Here is a 20,280-nt window from a genome sequence, read left to right as displayed (position 1 = left end):
GCAGCCTTACAAAACTACAGTTCCCAAAAATTTGTGGGGTTTAAAGTGGCACATTCTGCTTTAAATGCATAGCCTAGAAAGCCGTAGATGGGGCCTGAGAAGCAGTGCCTATGCTTACTTACCCCCTCCCAATAAATTTACCTTTTGTGTCATTTCTTCTCATTGATATTTGTAAGCTGTTGAGGAAACCTTTCTCCCCCCCCCCCTTTTTATTCTTATTTAAAGTTTATTGCTTTATCAGCCTGTAGTTCAAGTTATTTTATCATGCGCAAGCGGCGAAATCCGGAAGTAACCCTTTCCGGTACTTCCAGGTCACCGCGGGACACAACCTGAAAAGACGTAACCTGAACTGCACATAACAAGAGGTATGATTGTTATTAGATATTTCCAATAAAAAATTCACAAAGTTAAGTTGAATGGTTTAATATAGCCGAGTTTCCATCCAATACAAACTAAATATTACATCAAATAATCAGGTATCCGACAAGCTAAGGAGGCTGTTTTTCACTTGATTCAAATTTAGTTTCCAGAAGTTAAGTGTATCATACAGCTGTTGCCACTGCTGTTTTCCAAAGGTTCGATGTGTGCTGTGACTGACCACTACTTTTCTCTGTTTGATCAATTTTGCAATGCACCATCTTTGTCTTTACAGCATCAATAACAAATGCTTCAACATTATCAGCTCCAACCTGAAGTTCCTGCTGCATAGTGTCAAATGATATTTCCTTGTTTTCCACAGCCATTCCCATAAAGTGAGCAGTCGCATTTTTGCCATCTTCTGTTCCTGCAATAAACCAAGAGAGTTTACCTCTTTGCTCAACTCCAGATTCTTATCCCTCTCCTCCTAATGGAATTTCACAGAGAAAGAGAAAAAGGCACACAGCCTCTACAGCTGATATTTGTCTGAAAGCAACAAAGACTTTTCTGTGGGCGCAATGTGGCATTGATTTGTTCCTTGGCAAGTCTGGTGACAACCTTGCATCTCACATAGGCGTTTTGTGAAAGTAACAATATGTTTTTTTCTGTCTCTGCATTATATACCCCTTGCATTGAATGTTAGGGTGGAAATCTGTTGAATTGACTACCGGAAATATTGTAAGGACTGCATAGTAGCTCTAGTCCCTTTGGGGAACATCCCTGGCATAATAGGAAGGGAGGCTTCACTGTTTTGCATGCTTCCTCTCTGCAATCCTTGGTGGGCCTCTCTAGGAAACAATCTTCTCTGGGTTTAACTCTTTGAAGCTTTGCATAAAAACAAACAAACCACACACCTTTTTGTTGTATAGTGGGAAAGATGGGTGACAGACACAGCTCTTTTAAGCAACAGCCCTTTATTACAGCAGTTAGCACTGATCTAAGTCTCTCTGAAAAACAGTGAAGCTGGCTGCCTTATATAATGCTCAATAACTTGTAACATACAAGACTATAAAGAAGGCTGATCGCCAAAGAATTGATGCTTTTGAATTATGGTGCTGGAGGAGACTCTTGAGAGTCCCATGGACTGCAAGAAGATCAAACCCATCCATTCTTAAGGAAATCAGCCCTGAGTACTCACTGGAAGGACAGATCCTGAAGCTGAGACTCCAATACTTTGGCCACCTCAGGAGAAGAGAAGACTCCCTGGAAAAGACCCTGATGTTGGGAAAGATGAAAGGGAGAAGGGGATGGCAGAGCACGAGATGGTTGGACGGTGTTCTCGAGGCTACCAGCATGAGTTTGACCAAGCTGCGGGAGGCAGTGGAAGACAGAAGTGCCTGGCGTGCTCTGGTCCATGGGGTCATGAAGAGTCGGACACGACTAAAAACAAACTTGTAACGGTAACAAATTCCAACTAACTACCCAGTTGGTGAAAACAACTCTCAATCCTTCATTTGCATACTGGTGGCCCAGAGTGAGAACTGCAGCTAGTCTGAATACATAACAAACGCTCCTGGTGAAAGCAATGAAGAGACATCATAGCATCATAGAGTGGAAAGGGAACCCCAAGGGTCATCTTGTCCAACCCCCTGCAATGCAGGAATCTAGTGAAAGCATCCATGACAGAGGGCCATCCAACCTCTGCTTAAAAACCTTCAAGGAAGGAGAGTCCACAACTTACCGTCAGAAAGTTCTTCCTGATGTTTAGTCGGAATCTCCTTCCTTATAACTTGAAGCCATTGGTTTGAGCCTTCCATCCACAGCAGGAGAAAACAAGCTTGCTCTATCTTCCATGTGATAGAATGCAGGGCTTAAGTGCCAGCCAACTCTTATTTGTAAATAAAGGTCTTTCGAAATACATCAAAATACATTCGGAGTTTCATTTGACAAGTATTTTTTTAAAGAAACGAATCACTGCTGAGCTGCCTCTGGGAGGCTGCACTGTTGCTGTTAAATACAGACAACTTGTGATGCCCAAAAGGACATGGTGGCTGAGGGAAGAGAGGCAGCCATAAGTGGAGAAAGGAGTGGGAAAGCCCCTAAGACATGGAGGCTGAGGTGGATCAGGGCCAGCTAGAGAAACTGCATCTGGCTTCAGGATTGTTCTCTACTATTTTAGACACATGGTTTATATATTTAGATATGTGTGTGATATAAGTAAAAAAAACCTGCTTCTTTTCCCTTATGGGGACCCAAGAGTCCATATAGAGTCCTTTTGTAGGTTCTGTATCGTAGGAGAAAATAACAGAGACCAACCAGAGAATATTGAGAAGCAAAGCAGCTAGTAAGCCTGATCTTTATTAACTGTTGCAACAGGGTGCTCCCCCACACGCAGGAGAGAGGAGGACCACCCCAGCCATTTTAAATTGCCCGCCCTGGAGTCCAAGAGCACCCCCAGAAACATCATACATACATCACAGAAGGCGACAACAGAAATCTGAGTGCATTGTTTTTACCTTGTCTGCCAAGTTACCTGTTAATGGTCACTTGATTGGATTACCTGGGGAGCCTTGCTATTCTTTTGTAATGATAATACTTAATTCCTGAGCCAGGTCACAGGCTCACCCTATTCACACCTTAAATGTGCCCTTAAGGCACATTTGTGAGGACAGAGACAATGGGGAGGTTTCTGCATTTCCTTCAACCTTGTAGAGAAATATTTGAGGTGACTGAAAGAGTCAAAATGGCTTTAGGACTTTTCCTGTGGGTTTTAGACATGTGGTTTATATATTTATATACCGGTATGTGTTTGCTTGGTACATTTATGAACATTTATTATATACATCTAAGACCTAAACATTATTATAATATGTGCATTTATGAATATTTATTCTGTATTTGAGACCGTAGAATTCTTATAACAATAGTGCTTTATAGAAGGTGGTTGTTTTACAGATTTCATAATTATTCTATAATTGTGATGTTCTATTATGTTATTAGTGATGCGGGTGGTGCTGTAGGTTAAACCACAGAGCCTAGGACTTGCCGATCAGAAGGTTGGCGGTTCGAATCCCTGCGACGGGGTGAGCTCCCATTGCTTGGTCCCAGCTCCTGCCAACCTAGCAGTTCGAAAGCACATTAAAGTGCAAGTAGATAAATAGGTACTGCTCTGGCAGGAAGGTAAACAGTGTTTCCATGCGTTTCCATGCGCTGTTCTGGTTCGCCAGAAGCTGCTTAGTCATGCTGGCCACATGACCCAGAAGCTGTATGCCAGCTCCCTCGGCCAATAAAGCGAGATGAGCGCTGCAACCCCAGAGTCGTTCACAACTGGACCTAATGGTCAGGGGTCCCTTTACCTTTACCTTATTATGTTATTGCTTGTGAGTCACTTTGTGACTCGTGTGAGTGAAAAGTGGCATAGGTATACAATACATGAAGTGAATGAAAATGGCTGAGGGGAAAGAGGCAGTTATTAGTGGGAAGGAGGGAAGGACCCCAAGAGGAGGCAGCTCAGGAGAAGCAGAGGCATGGCTAACCAGAGACACAAAAGGGAAAACAGGGTTGGCTTCTTCCTGTCTACCTGAGTTGACAACTTCTACTTCTCTGCAGGCTCCCAGGCTCTGACGTACATACATACGTAGCTGTCAAAAAAGTCAGGACTGATTCTGTCACTGAGAATCCCAGCTCCTCCAATAAACATCTAAGGATCCCCAGAGTCTGGAAAGCTGGGCAAGGTACTTGCTTTAGGATCAACCAGTGATAATATTTGGAAGAAAGACTCTCAGGGAAATGTGACTTGTGACCCTCTGTAATTTTCAGCCATCTCAAAAGGGGCCTGCGGGTAGAAAATTTGATAACCCCAGCTTTAAAACTATATCAGCAGCAACAGAAAGGCAGTGCAGCTGGGTTGGGGGGGGGTGAGTCAATTTGCCAAAATCTTTGGGGAATAAACAGAACGACTTTCAAAGAGCACCACAGATCCTGGGGGCCAAAACAGAAAAGTTCCTGCTTGTTGCTGAGACCAGTCTGACTTATAGAAGTTGAAAAGGTCTCACTTGTTGTTTTGTAGGGATTGATTTGGAAGAGTTTCATATGGGCATCCTAACTAAGAGCTAGAACGTTTTAAGGTTTAACTAGTAAAAACCAGCACCTTGGATTGCAAACCTAAGCATGTGTTTACTGAAAAATAAGTCAGTGGGGCTTAAGAATTAGCTTGTAAGTACAAGAGGTTAAGTAAAAGAAGTCACTCCACTGATTTTGAAACTTCAAAGCCATTTTTAATAGACAAAAAGTAATTCAACAATTCCTCCTTGCCCCCAGCTGCCACATTTTAACAGGGCACACATAACTTTGCATCTCTATCTGCACATGTATCAGAACAGGGTATTATAGGGTCTATTGATTCTTCTGGGTGTGTAACAAGGTCTATTTTCCTACTTGGTTAGAACTACAACTTCCATCATCCCTGCCCATTGGCCATGTCGGTTGGCTGTGGCTGATGAGAGTTGGAGTCCCACACTATTTGGATTACGCCAGGTTGACTATGCATAGATTCAAATGTCAATTACAGTACCATATGCATCTTGCTCAAAATTAAATTGGAAGATTTCAGCCTTGTGCAGTTGAAATCCGTCCAGTTGAAATTGAACAAATTAATTGCATGTGAAGAGAAGAGCTCAAAAGCTCGTTTTGTGCCACGCTTTCCTGGCATGAAGAAGCTTTTAAGCGTTGTCTTGCTTACCAGGCTCTGGGATGCTCTTGCAGGAACTCAGACAGACCCATGGGATCCCAAAGCTTACTCACCGGGCTGGTAAGCAAGCTGGAGAGCTTAAAAGCTCTCTGCCCTTCCTTGGAAGGTAAGGATGGTCTCACAGGGGCAGTTTCAAGAGGGTGGTTTGCATATGCATGTTTTTGTATACATGCACCATCCCCAGAATGTAGCCCTTGTACAAGATGCGATCGTACAGCATTAAGCTTCTTTTTACATCAGAACAAGCAACATTATCCCTGCTCTCTGGTGATTCACATGACTGTTTCTCTGGATTTGTGCATCAACAGTTCCAGGAAAGTTCTACAAAACATTATTCAAGGAAACAACCAGGAAGGAAGAAAATGGCCGAAAAGCAATGTGTCTTCATATAGAAGTACAGATCAAGCTTTACAGATTACAAGCCTCCACAAACACTCAAGCAATCCATCACTCTCACCATTGCAACAAGTGAAGTCAGATTCAGGTAGGGGGGAAATGACAGAGTGGTGTTGGGGAATCAAGTGGTGCTCTCTATCTCTCCTGCACCCATCAAATTTTACAGTCAGAGGTTTAATATCTACAACTTCTCACTATAAGCTTTTTCCTCTCTCAAAGCATCCATAGGCTTTCTTTCCTGTGTGGATTCTCTGATGGCCAATGAAACACTCTCTAAAGCAGGAGTAGGGAGCCACCAGGCCACGGGCCAATTTAGGCCCATCAGACCTCCCTAATTTGGCTCACAGGGCCATTTTGGCACAGCCATGCCCATAGGCCCTACACCCAATACCATGCATGATATCAGGTCAGACACTGGGGCAGGAAAAATGTGGCCAGGCCAAAAAGGGGTCACAGGCATCACCAAAGATAGTCAGTGCTTGCACAGCCCTGTACCTTTGCCTGCATGGTCCAATTTCAAACTAAATCAAGTTTAGTTTAGAACAATTCCTTGTACAAGTCTCCCGGTGTGTTCTCAACCCGGTTTTCCAACAAAAGCTTCCACCACACTCCGTACATGTGAACGTTTTCTCCCCACTATGGATCCACAAATGTTTGAACACACAGTTTCTCCAGTGAAACTTTCCCCCACACTGTGGGCATCCATAAGGCATCTCCTATATGGAGCCTATGATGATCTTCAAGACAAACATTGTTCATTAAGGTTTTGCCACACGAGGGACATTGATAGAGTGCCTTCTCTGTAGGAGGAGTTTCCTGGATTACAAATCCTGGTGTGCTGCGGCACACATTCCCAGGCTGGGAGGAGTACGACAATTTTTTCACCCACATGTGCGCCACAGTTTCCTTTTGGGACTTGCGGCCTTCTAAGAGCTTGATGGGCTTTTTTTGTGTCTTCACCGTCTTCTTTCCCTGCTGCCCTTCAGGTTCCCATTCTGGTTCTTGAGCCAGTGTCATCTTACTCTGAGGAAATTCTGCTATCCTTCCATTAGATATACTCTCTCTCTCGTTCCTTTCCTGCTGAGGAGTCTCCACCCTGAACTTACTTAGCCCCTCATTTCCTACAAGGATGGAGAGAAAGTTGAATTAACCCATCTGAATATGAGACACAATTCTTCAACACAGAGAATGAAACTTACATAGAGGTGTTGCGCTGGGTGGGATAAATCCATTATTATAACTTCCTGGCAGGTGGATTGCTGTTGCTTACCAGGAGGGAGAGGGGAAAGGTCAGTGTGGTGCAAAGGCACTGGCAGGAGCACTGGTCTGGCTCTCTCTGCTGGTGTGTTTGCACCATGCCAACCTTCTCATCCATCTATTGCCTGGTAAGCAGCAATAACCCACCTGCTGGGAAGCTGGCATAGCAACTCTGCCCCACCTACTGAGCCACTTCTGAAAGGGCATAATATGGGAAACATTTTACTGTTCCGTGTACTGTTTCATAAAATTAAAGAGTAACTTAATGAATGTATATAATACAAGGAAAACTGGGCAACTGGATTGGCCTCAGTGGTGGTCAAATCTGAAATCAAAGTTGCAATTAAGTCCCCAGCAGCTGTTCTGAGGAAGCACTGTTTTGCCCTCAGCTCCAGTTGCTGGACTCCCCCCCCCCCCCCGCAAAAAACCCCCCAACAAAGCAGGTTTCCACAAGTCTATTTGTCTGATCATATCTGCAGCCTCAAAGTAATCTCTGACCTTTGGTGAGAGATGCCCTGGCAAGCAGTTGCTTCTTGCCTCTGGGCTCCATTTTGGTCTTGTGGATTCTCTGGTGGCCAGCAAGGGCATGTATCCCACAGAAGGTTTTCTCGCACTCAAAGCACTGGTAAAGTCCTTCCCGCGTGTGAATCTGCCTGTGCTGAGCGAGGTTTGAGGAGCAAGTTCTGGACCCGCGACGGAGTTTTTTCTCTTGTGGTGGATCTGCGATTCCTTCTGCAAACTCCTGGCTCATACCATGCAGAGTCGGCTCTCCCTGCTTCATCCCTCGGTCACTCATTTGAGGCCACATCACTCCAGGACTCAGGGAAACACCAGGACTCAAGGGAACAGTGTCCTGGGGTTCTCCTGATCGTATCACAGATGGGCCTTGTCGCTCAGGGATTCCTTGCTGAGAGTTTTCAGTTTCCTTCCTGTTCATGCTCCTTCCTGTCGTGAAGGTGAGAAAACACAGGGGGGATCATTGCTATTTTATACAAGAGCCAATTCTGCATTGTAAAGAGAACTGAGCTTTGAGCAAACCCTGAACACCCGGCCTCAATATCTGCTGTCCAGAGGAAATATGCCAGCGATAATCAGTTGCTCAGGTCCTGCTCATGGGATTCCCATGGGCATCTGCTTGGCTGCTGCCAGAAAAATATACTGGACTAGATGGTTCTTAGGCCTAATCTAGCAGAACTGGTCATGATGGTAATGTCAATATCAGCCGCAGTCTTGCATCTGGATATCAGTTGCTGGGAATCATATGAGCTGGTTTGCTCTTCTCATGGTCCTGCTTGTAGTTTTCCAAGGGACATAGTAGGGGAAATAAGGTGCTGGGCTAGGGTGCAGGATTTGATCATGGAAGGCTCTCTTTCTTACATTCTTCTCCTGTGATATGGGAATAATAGGGACCACTATCCCCCTAACAAGATTACTGGAAGTACAAACACAGCCAATATCTCCATCTCAGTCTCTGCTCTCTCTAACTAATAAAGGATCTTGAGAAGCAGGGGGATGGGAAAGGACCTTCTCTGTGTTTGAGACTCTGAATTGCGCCTGCAAGTCAGAGCAGGTAGTATTGGATTAGATGGGGCAAGACACTGATGTGGTTTCAGGCTGTTGCCTATGTACTCATCGCCACCAGGATGTAGCCATGGAGTCTCTGTGATTACCCTTACCTGAGAGAGTCTTACCTGGGAATGTATCTTTATGCTCAGAGTTTGGGAGAAATACTAATTTTTCTTGTCCAACCAGGCTGGGGAAGACCACTGGTCCTCCTACAGGTTGGAGACAAAATTGATGAATGGGGAGAAAAGAGGAGTTTGTCTAACAACTGGGAGAAATATGGATGCCAGACATATCCAGTGCTTTTGGGGTGTGACAGCAGTGTACATATGCTTGAGACATTTACCTGAGAAAGCAACGGTCTCATCCTCCTCCACCAAAACTTTCCAGTACACAGGGCTCTGAATGGGATTGAGCACAGCCTTCTCTGTTGTATCCGACAAGGCAGTTGCACCCTTCAAATCAACTGTCCCCTGAAACTACAAGAGGGTTTCCTGCTCTGAATGCAGAACTGTAGACAGGTCACATTCATGCCATACATTTAAAGCTAATTCGTTCCCTCCAAAGAAACCTGGATGCACTGTTGTTTGTTCTGGGTGCTGGGAACTGTAACTGTATGAGGAATAAGCAGCAGTCCCAAGGATTCCTTGGCAGGTGCTTTTAAATGCATGGTGTCAGAAATGTGTCCCCCACCCCGAGCACAGAAACTGAGCTAAAGGAACAATGGGCTGGCTGCAGATGAGAGCTGTTTGTCAGAGTTTAGAAAGGACAGCCCAGCCCCACTCCTTCCCAAGGAAGAAGCTGTTAGCTCCCAAGGAGAGGAAGAGTTGGAAGTCAGCCAGAGCGTTGGCAGGCAACCATCAGATAAGCCAAAGTCTGAGTCTGTGTCTTATGGGAGTGGGGAGGAGACAGGCCAGCCGTTCAGTCCCCGTACTAGAAGATGGGAGAAGCTCAGAGAACAACGGAAGGGAAGGAGAAGAACAGCTCAATTTTGGGGTTCTTCCTGTTGGGGAAGGGACAATGAGACAGACTGTTAATGAGAGCAGGCGGGAAGACTGGGCTCTGGATATGTTTCTTCTTGTAAATAAACTTACATAAAACTGATGGGGACTCATTGCTGCTTATTAGGCTGCTTGATTGCCAGAGATCATTATATATGGCATGGATGTGACCTGGAAAATACCTTCTTAGCCAACCAGTATAATCTCCTGCTTGGTGCAGGAGATTCAGAGCTAGAGTTCTCCAGATTCGGATTGAAGATCTCCAGCAATTCTTACCATCAAAATGTTTCTCCTCATGTCCAACCAAAATCTCCCTTCCTGCCACTTAAATCCCTTAAATCTAGCCCCTTAGGTCCCTCACTATCACATATGCATCTGCTTCCTATAGAAACTAAGGTTTTTAGTGAAGTGGCACCAGTACTTTAAAACACAGTTTGGAGAAACAAACTGTTGCTTGTCTGGTTGTTTGCAGGACAACCAATGGTTTGTTGAACAACCCAGCAGAGGAGCTTCATGCTCCGGCACTGGGGGGCGGAGAGCAGGCAGGGGCGTGGCTGGTGTGCGTCCCAGGGGCGTGGCGCCCAACGCAGGCGGGGGGCAGCCGTGATGGGCAGCCGTGCTCCCCCCGCCCCTCTCTGCCTCCGCCAGTGGAACAACCTATGGGTTAGTGCAGCATTGGCAAATCCTAGCCCATGGGCTTCATTAGGCTGGACAGGCCTCCATGGTCATTTTGGGCAAATCAGTCAACAATAGGAAAAACTAAAATGAAAAAGATGGCACCTTCTGAATTTGGCAGCAAGGTGACAGAAAAAAGCTGCCCATTCAAAAAACAGACTTTTTGATGCAAAGAAAGATTCAGGAGCCCGCAGGAGGAGGGGAGACATCAGGACAGCTAACGCATGAACCTACCTCATCCAAGACACCTTCTGCCAGCTCTGATCCATCAGGGCAATGCAAGGGAGCAGAGACACTTTGGGATGGTGTTCTGCTGGCTGTAAGAGACAAGAACAGGTTATGTTTTCAGAAGCAACATTTGTATTGTCATTTATTTCAGTCATTTCCATGATCCATCCCTTCTCAAAACATAACCAAAGCGGCTTACAAGTATCAGAGAGTTTGGACACACACAGGAGGAGATCCACTTGTGGTAGCCACAGATCACAACAGCCATTCCACTTGTGGACACCCTGTTCTTAGCGGAGCACAACAGCCAAATCCAATGGGCTGCTTGGACCGGCAGAGTTGTGTTAGCACTACCTATTTTGCCTTCTTCTGCACAACAAAAAGAGCTTGCTCAGCAACATCAAAAAATCCAGACCACTTGCCAACTCCCTGCCCCATTACCAATCTCCATCCCTTCACATTTCACCCCAAACTCCTCCCTCCCCTCCCAGTTTGCCCAGTCCCAAGATTCCCCCAATTGCTGCTCATGTTTCTCCCCCTCATCCTCCCTCCCAGCAGTGGCAGCTGTTGGGGTCAAAGGGGGGGATGAGGGGTGGGCATAGAAAGGCCTGCCTCGGCCACCTGCCTGCCCCACTTGCTCGGCCAGCCTATGGCGAGTCACTTAACCCTTACATAGAAGCGTGGCACCACCATCACCCTGCTGCTTTGCTTCCTTGCAGATCTCTCTCTCGGTGGAGTGGGCCGCCATCTCCTCTGCTCTCAAGAAACTCTGGGTCATCTTCTGCAACGGCTCCTGAAACAGCAAGGAAAATTGCATCCCATAAAGTGGATTGAGACAGAAACATTAGGGATGGAGGCCATACTCAATTTCTGAACTCCTGTTTCCTTGGGGACACCGCTCTGGAAGTGGCTTAATGTTGAGGGGAGTGCAGAAGATCCCAAGCTAAGTCCCCATTTTAGTTTTGTTCTTTAAAAGGATCAGGTAGCGGGAAACAGCTGCTGCTGGCCAGAGCTGGAGACAATGGCCTGACTCACTTAAAGTGAGCTGTACAGTGGTACCTCAGATTAAGTACTTAATTTGTTCCGGAGGTCCATTCTTAACCTGAAACTGTTCTTAACCTGAAGCATCACTTTAGCTAATGGGGCCTCCAGCTGCCGCCGCGCTGCCAGAGTCTGATTTCTGTTCTCATCCTGAAGCAAAGTTCTTAACCTGAAGCACTATTTCTGGGTTAGCGGAGTCTGTAACCTGAGGCGTATGTAACCCGAGGTACCACTGTATATCACTTTTGAAACTTTATTTATTTACTTTATTGTTTCCTTCCTTCAATTTAAATCCTGCCCTTTCTCCAGAGGGGGAAACATATCAAGAGAAAACTATTTCAAAACCATCCTAAAAACAGTTAAAACATTTGTGGCACAATGGGTCTGTTAACCAGAAGGCTGGTGGTTCAAACCCACCCAGTGACAGCTTTGGGCAGGATTCCTGCATTACAGGGGGTTGGACTAGATGACCCTTGGGGTCCCTTCTACAACTCTACAATTCTATGATACTACGATTTCAAAACAGTGATCTCAGGTGTGTCAGGAACAGTGGTTTTCACCCACCAAATACCTAGGTAAACAGGAATGTTTTCAACATTTCACCTGAATGAAGGGCACAGACATACCTTGCAAGAAGGGAGGGCATTCCACAAATAGGGGACCCTATCATAGGCTTTCTCTGCACCAACTAAACAGCACCAACTTTGCAGCCCCCAGTGGGAGTACCACCAAAACGGCATTGATCCACACTTTTGACTTATTTTGTTTAATTTCCAGCCTCCCCCGCCCCACAAAAGAAGTCAGCATTGGGCTATTTTGAGATTTTTTCCCCTCCCTAACCCCGCCCCAATTCTTAAGATGTGGTCCCCTTCTACGATTGGATTGAAGACTTATACAAACTCGCAACATGTGAACAATCTGCATATAAACGCAGACTTGCCATGGACAAATTCAATGATCTTTGGAATTAATTCTTACAGCTACTGTAATAGGTTAAGAATTTGTGAGGTACAATAACCTTGCAAAATATACAGTTTTGAGTTTTCCCCCTCCCCCATTTTATTTTCCCTTCTACACAGGTTCTGTTTCTCTTTTTCACTTTCTCTCTTTTATTTACGTCTCACCATGTTTAGTGCACATATAATTATGCACTTTTTGAACTTTCAATAAAAATGTTTAATTATTATTATTTTTTAAAACGTTTTGCATTCCCATGAGGTTTCTCCATTCCTATTGTGCCTGAACGAAGCTTGTGGAGACTGGTGGTCCATGGACCAGTTTGGGAACCTCTGCTGTAGATCAAGCCTATATTAATGGGACAAGAGCAAGGCAGGCCTCTTTTCTCAGCAGTTGGCAACCCACATCACCCCTCTGCGCTGGCTTCAAACAGACAGGTCATTAAGTTTTCACATCATGCAAATCTCACCTCCAGTCTCCACATCTTGGCCTCTTGATGGTTTCTCAGGAGGTCTTCTGCCAGGGCCACTGCCCGGGCGCAGGCTTTTGGGCTACATTTCTCCATCCTCTTCTGGGTTTCCTGGGGCAGGATGGCCAGGAACTGCTCCAGGACCACCAGATCCAGGATCTGCTCCTTGGTGTGTTTCTCTGGCTTCAACCACTGACGACAAAGCTCACGGAGCTGGCCATATGCCCTCTGCGGGTCTTCCACCTCCTGGAAGCGGAACTGCCTGAAGCACTGGCGCTGGACCTCCATTTTGATTGCATCCCCTTGCAAGATGGCAGCCTTCACTTTCCCATAGTCCTCTCTGTCGCCAGCAGCCAGCTTTCTAAAGGCTCTTGCTGCTTCTCCGCCAAGGGCCGGCACAAGCCGGGCTGCCCACTCTTCTCTCGGCCATTGACAAGCTCCGGCAACTTTCTCAAAGGAGACCAGGAACCTTTCAGGATCATCTTCCGACAGTATGGGCTCTGTCAATCCTGGATTCTCCAGAGTCGGCTTTGGAGGCTGGAGGTCCTTCAGGAATTCTTCAGATTGGCTCACCCTCTGCTGTGGCGGCCGCTCCTGGGTTTGCTGGTTAACATTTTGTGGTGCTGCCCCTCTTGGAAACTCTTCAAAGTGGGCAATGCCTGGACCTTTTCCCAGGTCTTCACAGCTTATGTCCATTTTTGACCCTCAGTCCTCCCCCCCCCCCTTATTCTCTTGGCAAAATCCTGTCAGTTACAACAAGTAGTTCTATGCGCATTTCTGAGGCCTTGAGCCTTTTCTTGAGAAAATTCCCCAAGAGGGTAGTCTTGGATGGCGGGGATACTCCCTACAGGAAAGAGATAAGAGTAGAAAATAAGTACAGTGGTCCCTCGGGTTAAGAACTTAATTCGTTCCGGAGGTCCGTTATTAACCTGAAACTGTTCTTAACCTGAGGTGCCACTTTAGCTAATGGGGCCTCCTGCTGCTGCCGTGCCGCCAGAGCACAATTTGTGTTCTCATCCTGAAGCAAAGTTCGTAACCCGAGGTACTATTATATCTGGGTTAGCGGAGTCTGTAACCTGGAAGCTTCTGTAACCCGAGGTACCACTGTATCTGTTTAGTTACATGATATATACTTGAGGGAGAGGCCAACTTTTGTTGTTCTTTATTTCTACCAACTTCCCCCCCCCCAAAAAAACACAATAATTAAGAAACAGCTTGGACAGTGTCTTGCCAAAGACAAGGGGCTTCTTTCTCTGGGATACAGAAACAACACAAAAGTGATGATAACGCTAAGGTTGCAGGTTCAATCCCTGTATGGGACAGCTGCATATTCCTGCATTGCAGGGGGTCGGACTATACTATAATAATAATAATAAATTTTTGTTTATACCCCGCCCTTCCCCTGTTCAGAAAACCGGGCTCAGGGCGGCTAACAACAAATTTAAAACACTTACTTGTAGAAGCAGCATAAAATACAGTATAAAAAAATGAATAACAATAAAATTCAAAGTTCAGAAATCAATTTGGGGGGAAATCCATCTAATAAGCATTAGGTAGTCACCAGATGATCGTCAGGATCCCTTCCAACTCTACAGTTCTAAGAAGTCTCAAGATTAATTAAACAGCAGGCAGATCATAAATAAGAATATACCATACCAAGCAAGCAATGTCTTTCAGCTGCTGGGAGCCCCCACTGTAGCCTTGAATCCCAGGGGCCTTATAGGTTTCTCGAGGCTTGTTTGCTGAATGACTCCCCCGCCCCCCCCCCCCAGAGAGCGAGAGAGCGCTAAATTGCTCACACCTGGGGTGGACCACATAATCTGGGCTGCAGCTGCCAAGAAAAAGCCTAACACCACTCCAAGGTCATTAATCATGGGATGGGATACTCCCAACATAATATCTCTTGCAGGTATTAAACTGGCAGGTGGACAAATTACACAATCGAGCAAAATCATGCTAACTGCCAACCTAGGAGAGCGGTGAAGGACCATATAAATGTTTCCCATGCAGATGGATATTTTTTATAAAACACAACTTTCCTCCCAAGGCACTTTGAGATAACCTGTTTATTGCAGCGTTGATTAGATGGCATCAGCTATTTAATGAACATACATTCATTGTTTGCATTAAGGAGAGACGCTGCTCCATCAGAACAAGTGCATTTTCCTGTCACTTTCCTTATTGAAAAAAGCCTGGTCTTTTAGAAAATCAGGTTTGTTGTTAAAGACACCCCCCCCCCTCAAAAAAACCTAGACTGACTACCCTCAGTCAACAGAGCATAGGGCAAATCCACAACATACATTTAAAGCAAATTCAATGCTTTATGGTAGTGGCGCCCACCCTGTGGAACACCCTCCCATCAGATGTCAAGGAGATAAATAGCTTAGCAGATCTGTATAGAGAGGTCTTTAATGTTTTATGCTAAGCTTTTATATTTGTTGGAAGCTGCCCAGAGTGGCTGGGACAACCCAGTCAGATGAGTGGAGTACAAACAAAACAACAACAACAACAGGTACTACTATTGCGCAGGCCTTGCCTCAAAGATTCCTAGAAATGGGAGCTTCACCCTCACAGAGCTACAATTCCCAGCACCCTTAAACAACTTGTCCCATAATTCATTGGGGTATGTCATGTGCTTTGAAAGTATAATGTGCATCTGCCATCAGTATTATTTTTTTCAGGTGTGAGGAAAGACTGACTCATTTTGTTGATGGGGACAATATATTCCACATAGAAAATAAGGATTCAGATGGAGATTGTTCTTCAGTCTTGGGTCCTTAGATGTCCAGGGACTTTTTCCCCCAAGGAGCTCAAAATCTGCCATACATAGTTCTCTTCTTTCTCATTTAATCTCCATAACAACCCTGTGAGGTAGGTTAAGCTGAGAGAAACAGGGACTGGCTCATGGATGAGCCGGGATTTGAACTCTAATCCCCCAGGTCCTAAGGTCCTAGTCTGATCCTTTTAACAACTTCACCACACGGGCTAAGCTTTGAGGCTTTCTTTTTTTAAAATAGGTTTGACACGAAAGGAAAAGCGCAGGAAAGAAAGAGGAAAATAAGCAGATTCTGGCACCCCTTTTCACATAATGTTACATTATTCTTACAATGGCCAAGTGGGGCAATTTGTGGAAGGGGCGAGCTGAAATGGCAGTTGATCCCAGCCAAACTGATGGGAGGGGTTGCTGGTGGAGATTGTTCTGGGAGGGGAGGAGCCAAAACACCAGATGGGGGATAGATGGGAGAGGCCTCACTGCCTCCGTCCCTCAAAGATTCCTGGGAACTCTGGTTTGTTAAGAGCACTGGGCATTTTTAGGGGACTCCCTATTCCCTTGACAGGGACTCTGGTGGCACTGTAGGTTAAACCACTGAGCCTAGGACTTGCTGATCAGAAGGTCGGCAGTTCGAATCCCTGCGACAGGGTGAGCTCCCGTTGCTCGGTCCCTGCTCCTGCCCACCTAGCAGTTCGAAAGCACGTCAAAAGTGCAAGTAGATAAATAGGTACCGCTCCGGCGGGAAGGTAAATGGCATTTCCGTGCGCTGCTCTGGTTCGCCAGAAGCTGCTTAGTCATGCTGGCCACATGACCCGGAAGCTGTACACTGGCTCTCTCGGCCAATAAAGCAAGATGAGTGCCGCAACCCCAGAGTTGGCCACAACTGGACCTAACGGTCAGGGGTCCCTTTACCTTTACCTCCTTCACAGAACCACAATATGCAGAGTGGTTTTTTAACCATTAGTCCATCTTCCAAGGGAACTCTGGGAAGTATAGTTCTCTGAAGGAAATAGGGAGTCTCCTATTAACTCTGAGCACTCATAACAAACTACAGTTCCCAGTACTCTTTTTTTGTGGCCATTCATTTTTCTCTTTGATGGAACAGGCACAGAAGTCCATCCTCTGCCCACCTGTTTCAGAGGACTGGGTTCAGACCAAATGAATATAAAGGAGGATCTTCATTCGGTGCATGAATCATAGAATCATAGAATCATAGAGTTGGAAGAGACCACAAGGGCCATCGAGTCCAACCCCCTGCCAAGCAGGAAACACCATCAGAGCACTCCTGACATATGGTTGTCAAGCCTCTGCTTAAAGACCTCCAAAGAAGGAGACTCCACCACACTCCTTGGCAGCAAATTCCACTGTCGAACAGCTCTTACTGTCAGGAAGTTCTTCCTAATGTTTAGGTGGAATCTTCTTTCTTGTAGTTTGGATCCATTGCTCCGTGTCCGCTTCTCTGGAGCAGCAGAAAACAACCTTTCTCCCTCCTCTATGTGACATCCTTTTATATATTTGAACATGGCTATCATATCACCCCTTAACCTCCTCTTCTCCAGGCTAAACATGCCCAGCTCCCTTAGCCGTTCCTCATAAGGCATCGTTTCCAGGCCATTGACCATTTTGGTTTCCCTCCTCTGGACACGTTCCAGTTTGTCAGTGTCCTTCTTGAACTGTGGTGCCCAGAACCGGACACAGTACTCCAGGTGAGGTCTGACAGGAGCAGAATACAGTGGCACTATTACTTCCCTTGATCTAGATGCTATACTCCTATTGATGAGGCCCAGAATTGCATTGGCTTTTTTAGCTGCCGCGTCACACTGTTGGCTCATGTCAAGTTTGTGGGCCAACGGTGTGACGCGGCAGCTAAAAAATGAGAGGCTTTCCTTGTGTGAAAAGTGTCAGTCAGGCTCTCCAGGTACTTGACCACTGGCCATGCTGCCTGGCGCTGATGGGAGTTGTAGTCCAAAAGTACATCAAGGGCACTACGTTAGGGAAAGCTGCTCACCACCTTAATGGAACTACACCAGGTGCGGGCAACTTTCAGCCCTCCGGACGCGCCAGGTTCCGCCCAATTTCGGTGGGGCAGGGGCAGCGTGCGTGCATGACGTTATGTGCATGGCGCGTGTGGGTTCGCTGCGGCCACAGGTAGGCCCTGAAAGGCCAGTTGCAGCTGCAGGAGAGCCCCTGCTTGAACATTTTGGGGGGCCTTGCCCCCCAATGGCACACCTGCTGAACTACAACTCCCATCAGCTCCACTTGGCATGATTAGGGATCGGGGTGGTGGGAGATGTAGTCCAACAATATGTAGGGGGGCACAGGTACTCCACTTTTTATTTTCAAATATATATATTTTTTAAAAATTCTTGGCTAAAACTAAAATGGTATGGCCATTTGTTAGCAAAATAGATTTAAATCAATGCAGCCCAATTTGCTGGGCGTAATCTAAGCCAGTCATAGTTCTTCCTGCCCCACGTTTTTCTCTCTCACTCTGATGTTGGACTCAGGCAGGGAATTTGTTGATGAATTACCTCTGAGCACGTGCAGAATGCTAGGTCCAGAGCCGCCTCAGTAAATCAGCCGCTTTCCATGAGTCAAGGATAAGGAGCAAAGCTCATGGCTGGTTGCCAGGCAGTCTGCTGCTAAGCGCCCAGAGGGAGAAGGCCTAAGCCAGCTATCTGAAATGCCTCCCTTCCCCATATTGGATCATTTCTAATATCTGTTTGCCTGTTGCAATTGTAAGGGCATGTAGTAAATTCATGTTTAAGTTTTTTTAAATGGTGAGGTGCAAAGTAATTGAATAAGTATTGCTGAGTGTAGGGGAACTTTATAACCTAATATTCTTTCCCAATAGGTTTTTATTCTTTCTCAATATCGCAATGTCAACTTACCGGTATGTGTAAAAAATACCCCCCCCCCCAGTCATTTGGCTGAGGGGAGAGAATAATTTTAATTTTTATCAGGGTTATATATAACCATTATTACATAACAATTTTCTCTGATGCCTGAGTCCAAAAGAGAACCTATTGTGCTGATGTTCAAAAATTCTCCTAGATCTCTATTGGAATATTTCCCCTCATATTCTATGCCCATTTTACCATGAAGTCTTGAACATAAGGAAGTAATAAATTTTACATGTTTGCCAGCCAGTGTTTATTTGTTTATTTTAAAAAAAATAAATTTATTTTTTACCAACCACCAAAACACAAACAGTGTTTATTTGTTTAATGTACTATCTCCCCCACCAAAAAAAAACATTCAGTCAATTCGCTAATTAGACCAGGGATTTGTAGAATATTCTTGTACATGGGATATCCATTTGAAAACATTGAAATTACAGTTATCAAATTGCCAGTATCATAATGCCATTGTACAGATCTGTGGCACAACCCACACTCTAGGTAACACCTTGACTCAAAAAGGATATTGTAGAGCAGGAAAAGGGCAACTAAAATGATCGAGGGGGTTGGAGCGACTCTGCTATGCAGAAGAGTTCCAAAGTTTGGGGCATTTAGTTTAGAGATAAGGCAAATAAAAGGAGACATGCTAAGATGTACATAAGCAGGGCTATTTTTCTAGAAAAAGAGATGCTGGATCTCACGTTGAACACCTCCGTTGTCCTCTTACGTTGGCAATGGCGCCCACCTGATAGTTGCCGGAACAGAGTCCTGGCGAGTCCTGGCTGAAAAAAGCCCTGGATGGAATAATAGCCAACTCAGATGCCTTTAAAAGGGAATTAGACAAATTTATGGATAATAGGGCAATTAATGGCTACTAGGCATGAGAGCTGGACGCAGGTGGCGCTGTGGGTTAAACCACAGAGCCTAGGGCTTGCCAATCAGAAGGTCGGCGGTTCGAATCCCCGCAACAGGGTTGCTGGGTCCCTGCTCCTGCCAACCTAGCAGTTCAAAAGCACGTCAAAGTGCAAGTAGATAAATAGGTACCACTCCGGTGGGAAGGCAAACGGTGTTTCCGTGCACTGCTCTGGTTCGCCAGAAGCGGCTTAGTCATGCAGGCCACATGACCCGGAAGCTGTACGCCGGCTCCCTCAGCCAATAAAGCGAGATGAGTGCCGCAACACCAGAGTCGTCCGTGACTGGACCTAATGGTCAGGGGTCCCTTTACCTAGGCATGAGAGCTGCATGCTGCCCTCCAATGTCAGAGGCAGCATGCTCCTGTTGTTTGGGTTTGCAAGCAGATGTTATGCTGCAGCGCTGCCCTCCAAGGTTGGCGTCTCAATCCCAGGAAGTAAAAGCTTTTTAGCAAAACACTTTTTCCCCCTTCAAATGCTTTTTATTGATTTTTTCACAAACATATATAAAACTTAATCTTTTACAATTACCATTTTGTGTCGTCTTATTTACACTGCGTAAGTTCACGCCCAGACTTCCTTCCTTCCCTGCTTCGTTTTTTTTAATTTATATCTTCTCTTGCAGATTCTTATTTACCCTCTATACACAACACATGTTAACCCTGCTATAGTTTTTAGACTTCTACAGTTAATTCTTACGTATGCAACAAATTTACTCCACTCTTCTTCAAACTTTGTCCCTTTTTGGTCTTGAATTTTATAAGTCTTTTTAGCCAGTTCTGTATACTCAAAAACTTTGGTCTGCCACTCCATTACCGTTGGCAAAACACTTAACCAAGACAGCAGGGTTCTAGGGACACCATACGCTCCACAAACGAAGCACGGGGAATCTGGAGAGCTGTGTTGTTTCCAGAAGGCGCAAGAGGGATACCCTATATCCTGCTACCTCCCAGACCCCACCATGTACATCTGCAAGGCTTCATGTGACAACAGCTCCCCAGC

The 20,280-nt window shown here is 45.7% G+C and overlaps 1 protein-coding gene across 5 annotated transcripts; it reads right to left on the bottom strand.

The window, feature by feature from the left end:
- Positions 1 to 4,801: 4,801 nt before the first annotated feature.
- Positions 4,802 to 18,335, bottom strand: LOC308469499 (zinc finger protein 202-like). 5 transcript variants are annotated; one of them, XM_080992049.1, is made up of 8 exons: positions 17,999 to 18,335; positions 12,695 to 13,538; positions 10,900 to 11,020; positions 10,234 to 10,316; positions 8,670 to 8,802; positions 8,452 to 8,535; positions 7,259 to 7,705; positions 4,802 to 6,624 (listed from the first exon to the last, which is right to left on the bottom strand). In XM_080992049.1, exons 2-8 carry the CDS (start codon positions 13,388 to 13,390, stop codon positions 6,140 to 6,142), a joined length of 2,049 nt encoding a protein of 682 aa, XP_080848175.1. In that variant the 5' UTR covers positions 13,391 to 13,538; positions 17,999 to 18,335; the 3' UTR covers positions 4,802 to 6,139. The 5 variants fall into 5 exon arrangements, with proteins under 5 accessions (XP_080848175.1, XP_080848173.1, XP_080848172.1 ...); XM_080992047.1 differs by lacking the exon at positions 17,999 to 18,335 and adding an exon at positions 15,801 to 16,201; XM_080992046.1 differs by lacking the exon at positions 17,999 to 18,335 and adding an exon at positions 14,351 to 15,792.
- Positions 18,336 to 20,280: the final 1,945 nt, after the last annotated feature.

This window comes from Podarcis pityusensis (assembly GCF_964106645.2).
Source record: "Podarcis pityusensis genome assembly, chromosome: 2".
Taxonomy (NCBI): domain Eukaryota; kingdom Metazoa; phylum Chordata; class Lepidosauria; order Squamata; family Lacertidae; genus Podarcis; species Podarcis pityusensis.
This window is presented reverse-complemented; position numbering and strand designations above follow the sequence as displayed.

Coding starts and splice junctions, on each gene's coding strand:
- LOC308469499 (XM_080992049.1), bottom strand. CDS start 13,390: ATGGACATAAGCTGTGAAGACCTGGGAAAAGGTCCAGGCATTGCCCAC. Junction 8,803..10,233: donor CAGAAGGTGTCTTGGATGAG/GTAGGTTCATGC, acceptor ACCCTCTTGTAG/TTTCAGGGGACAGTTGATTT. Junction 7,706..8,451: donor GCATAAAGATACATTCCCAG/GTAAGACTCTCT, acceptor CCTTCACGACAG/GAAGGAGCATGAACAGGAAG.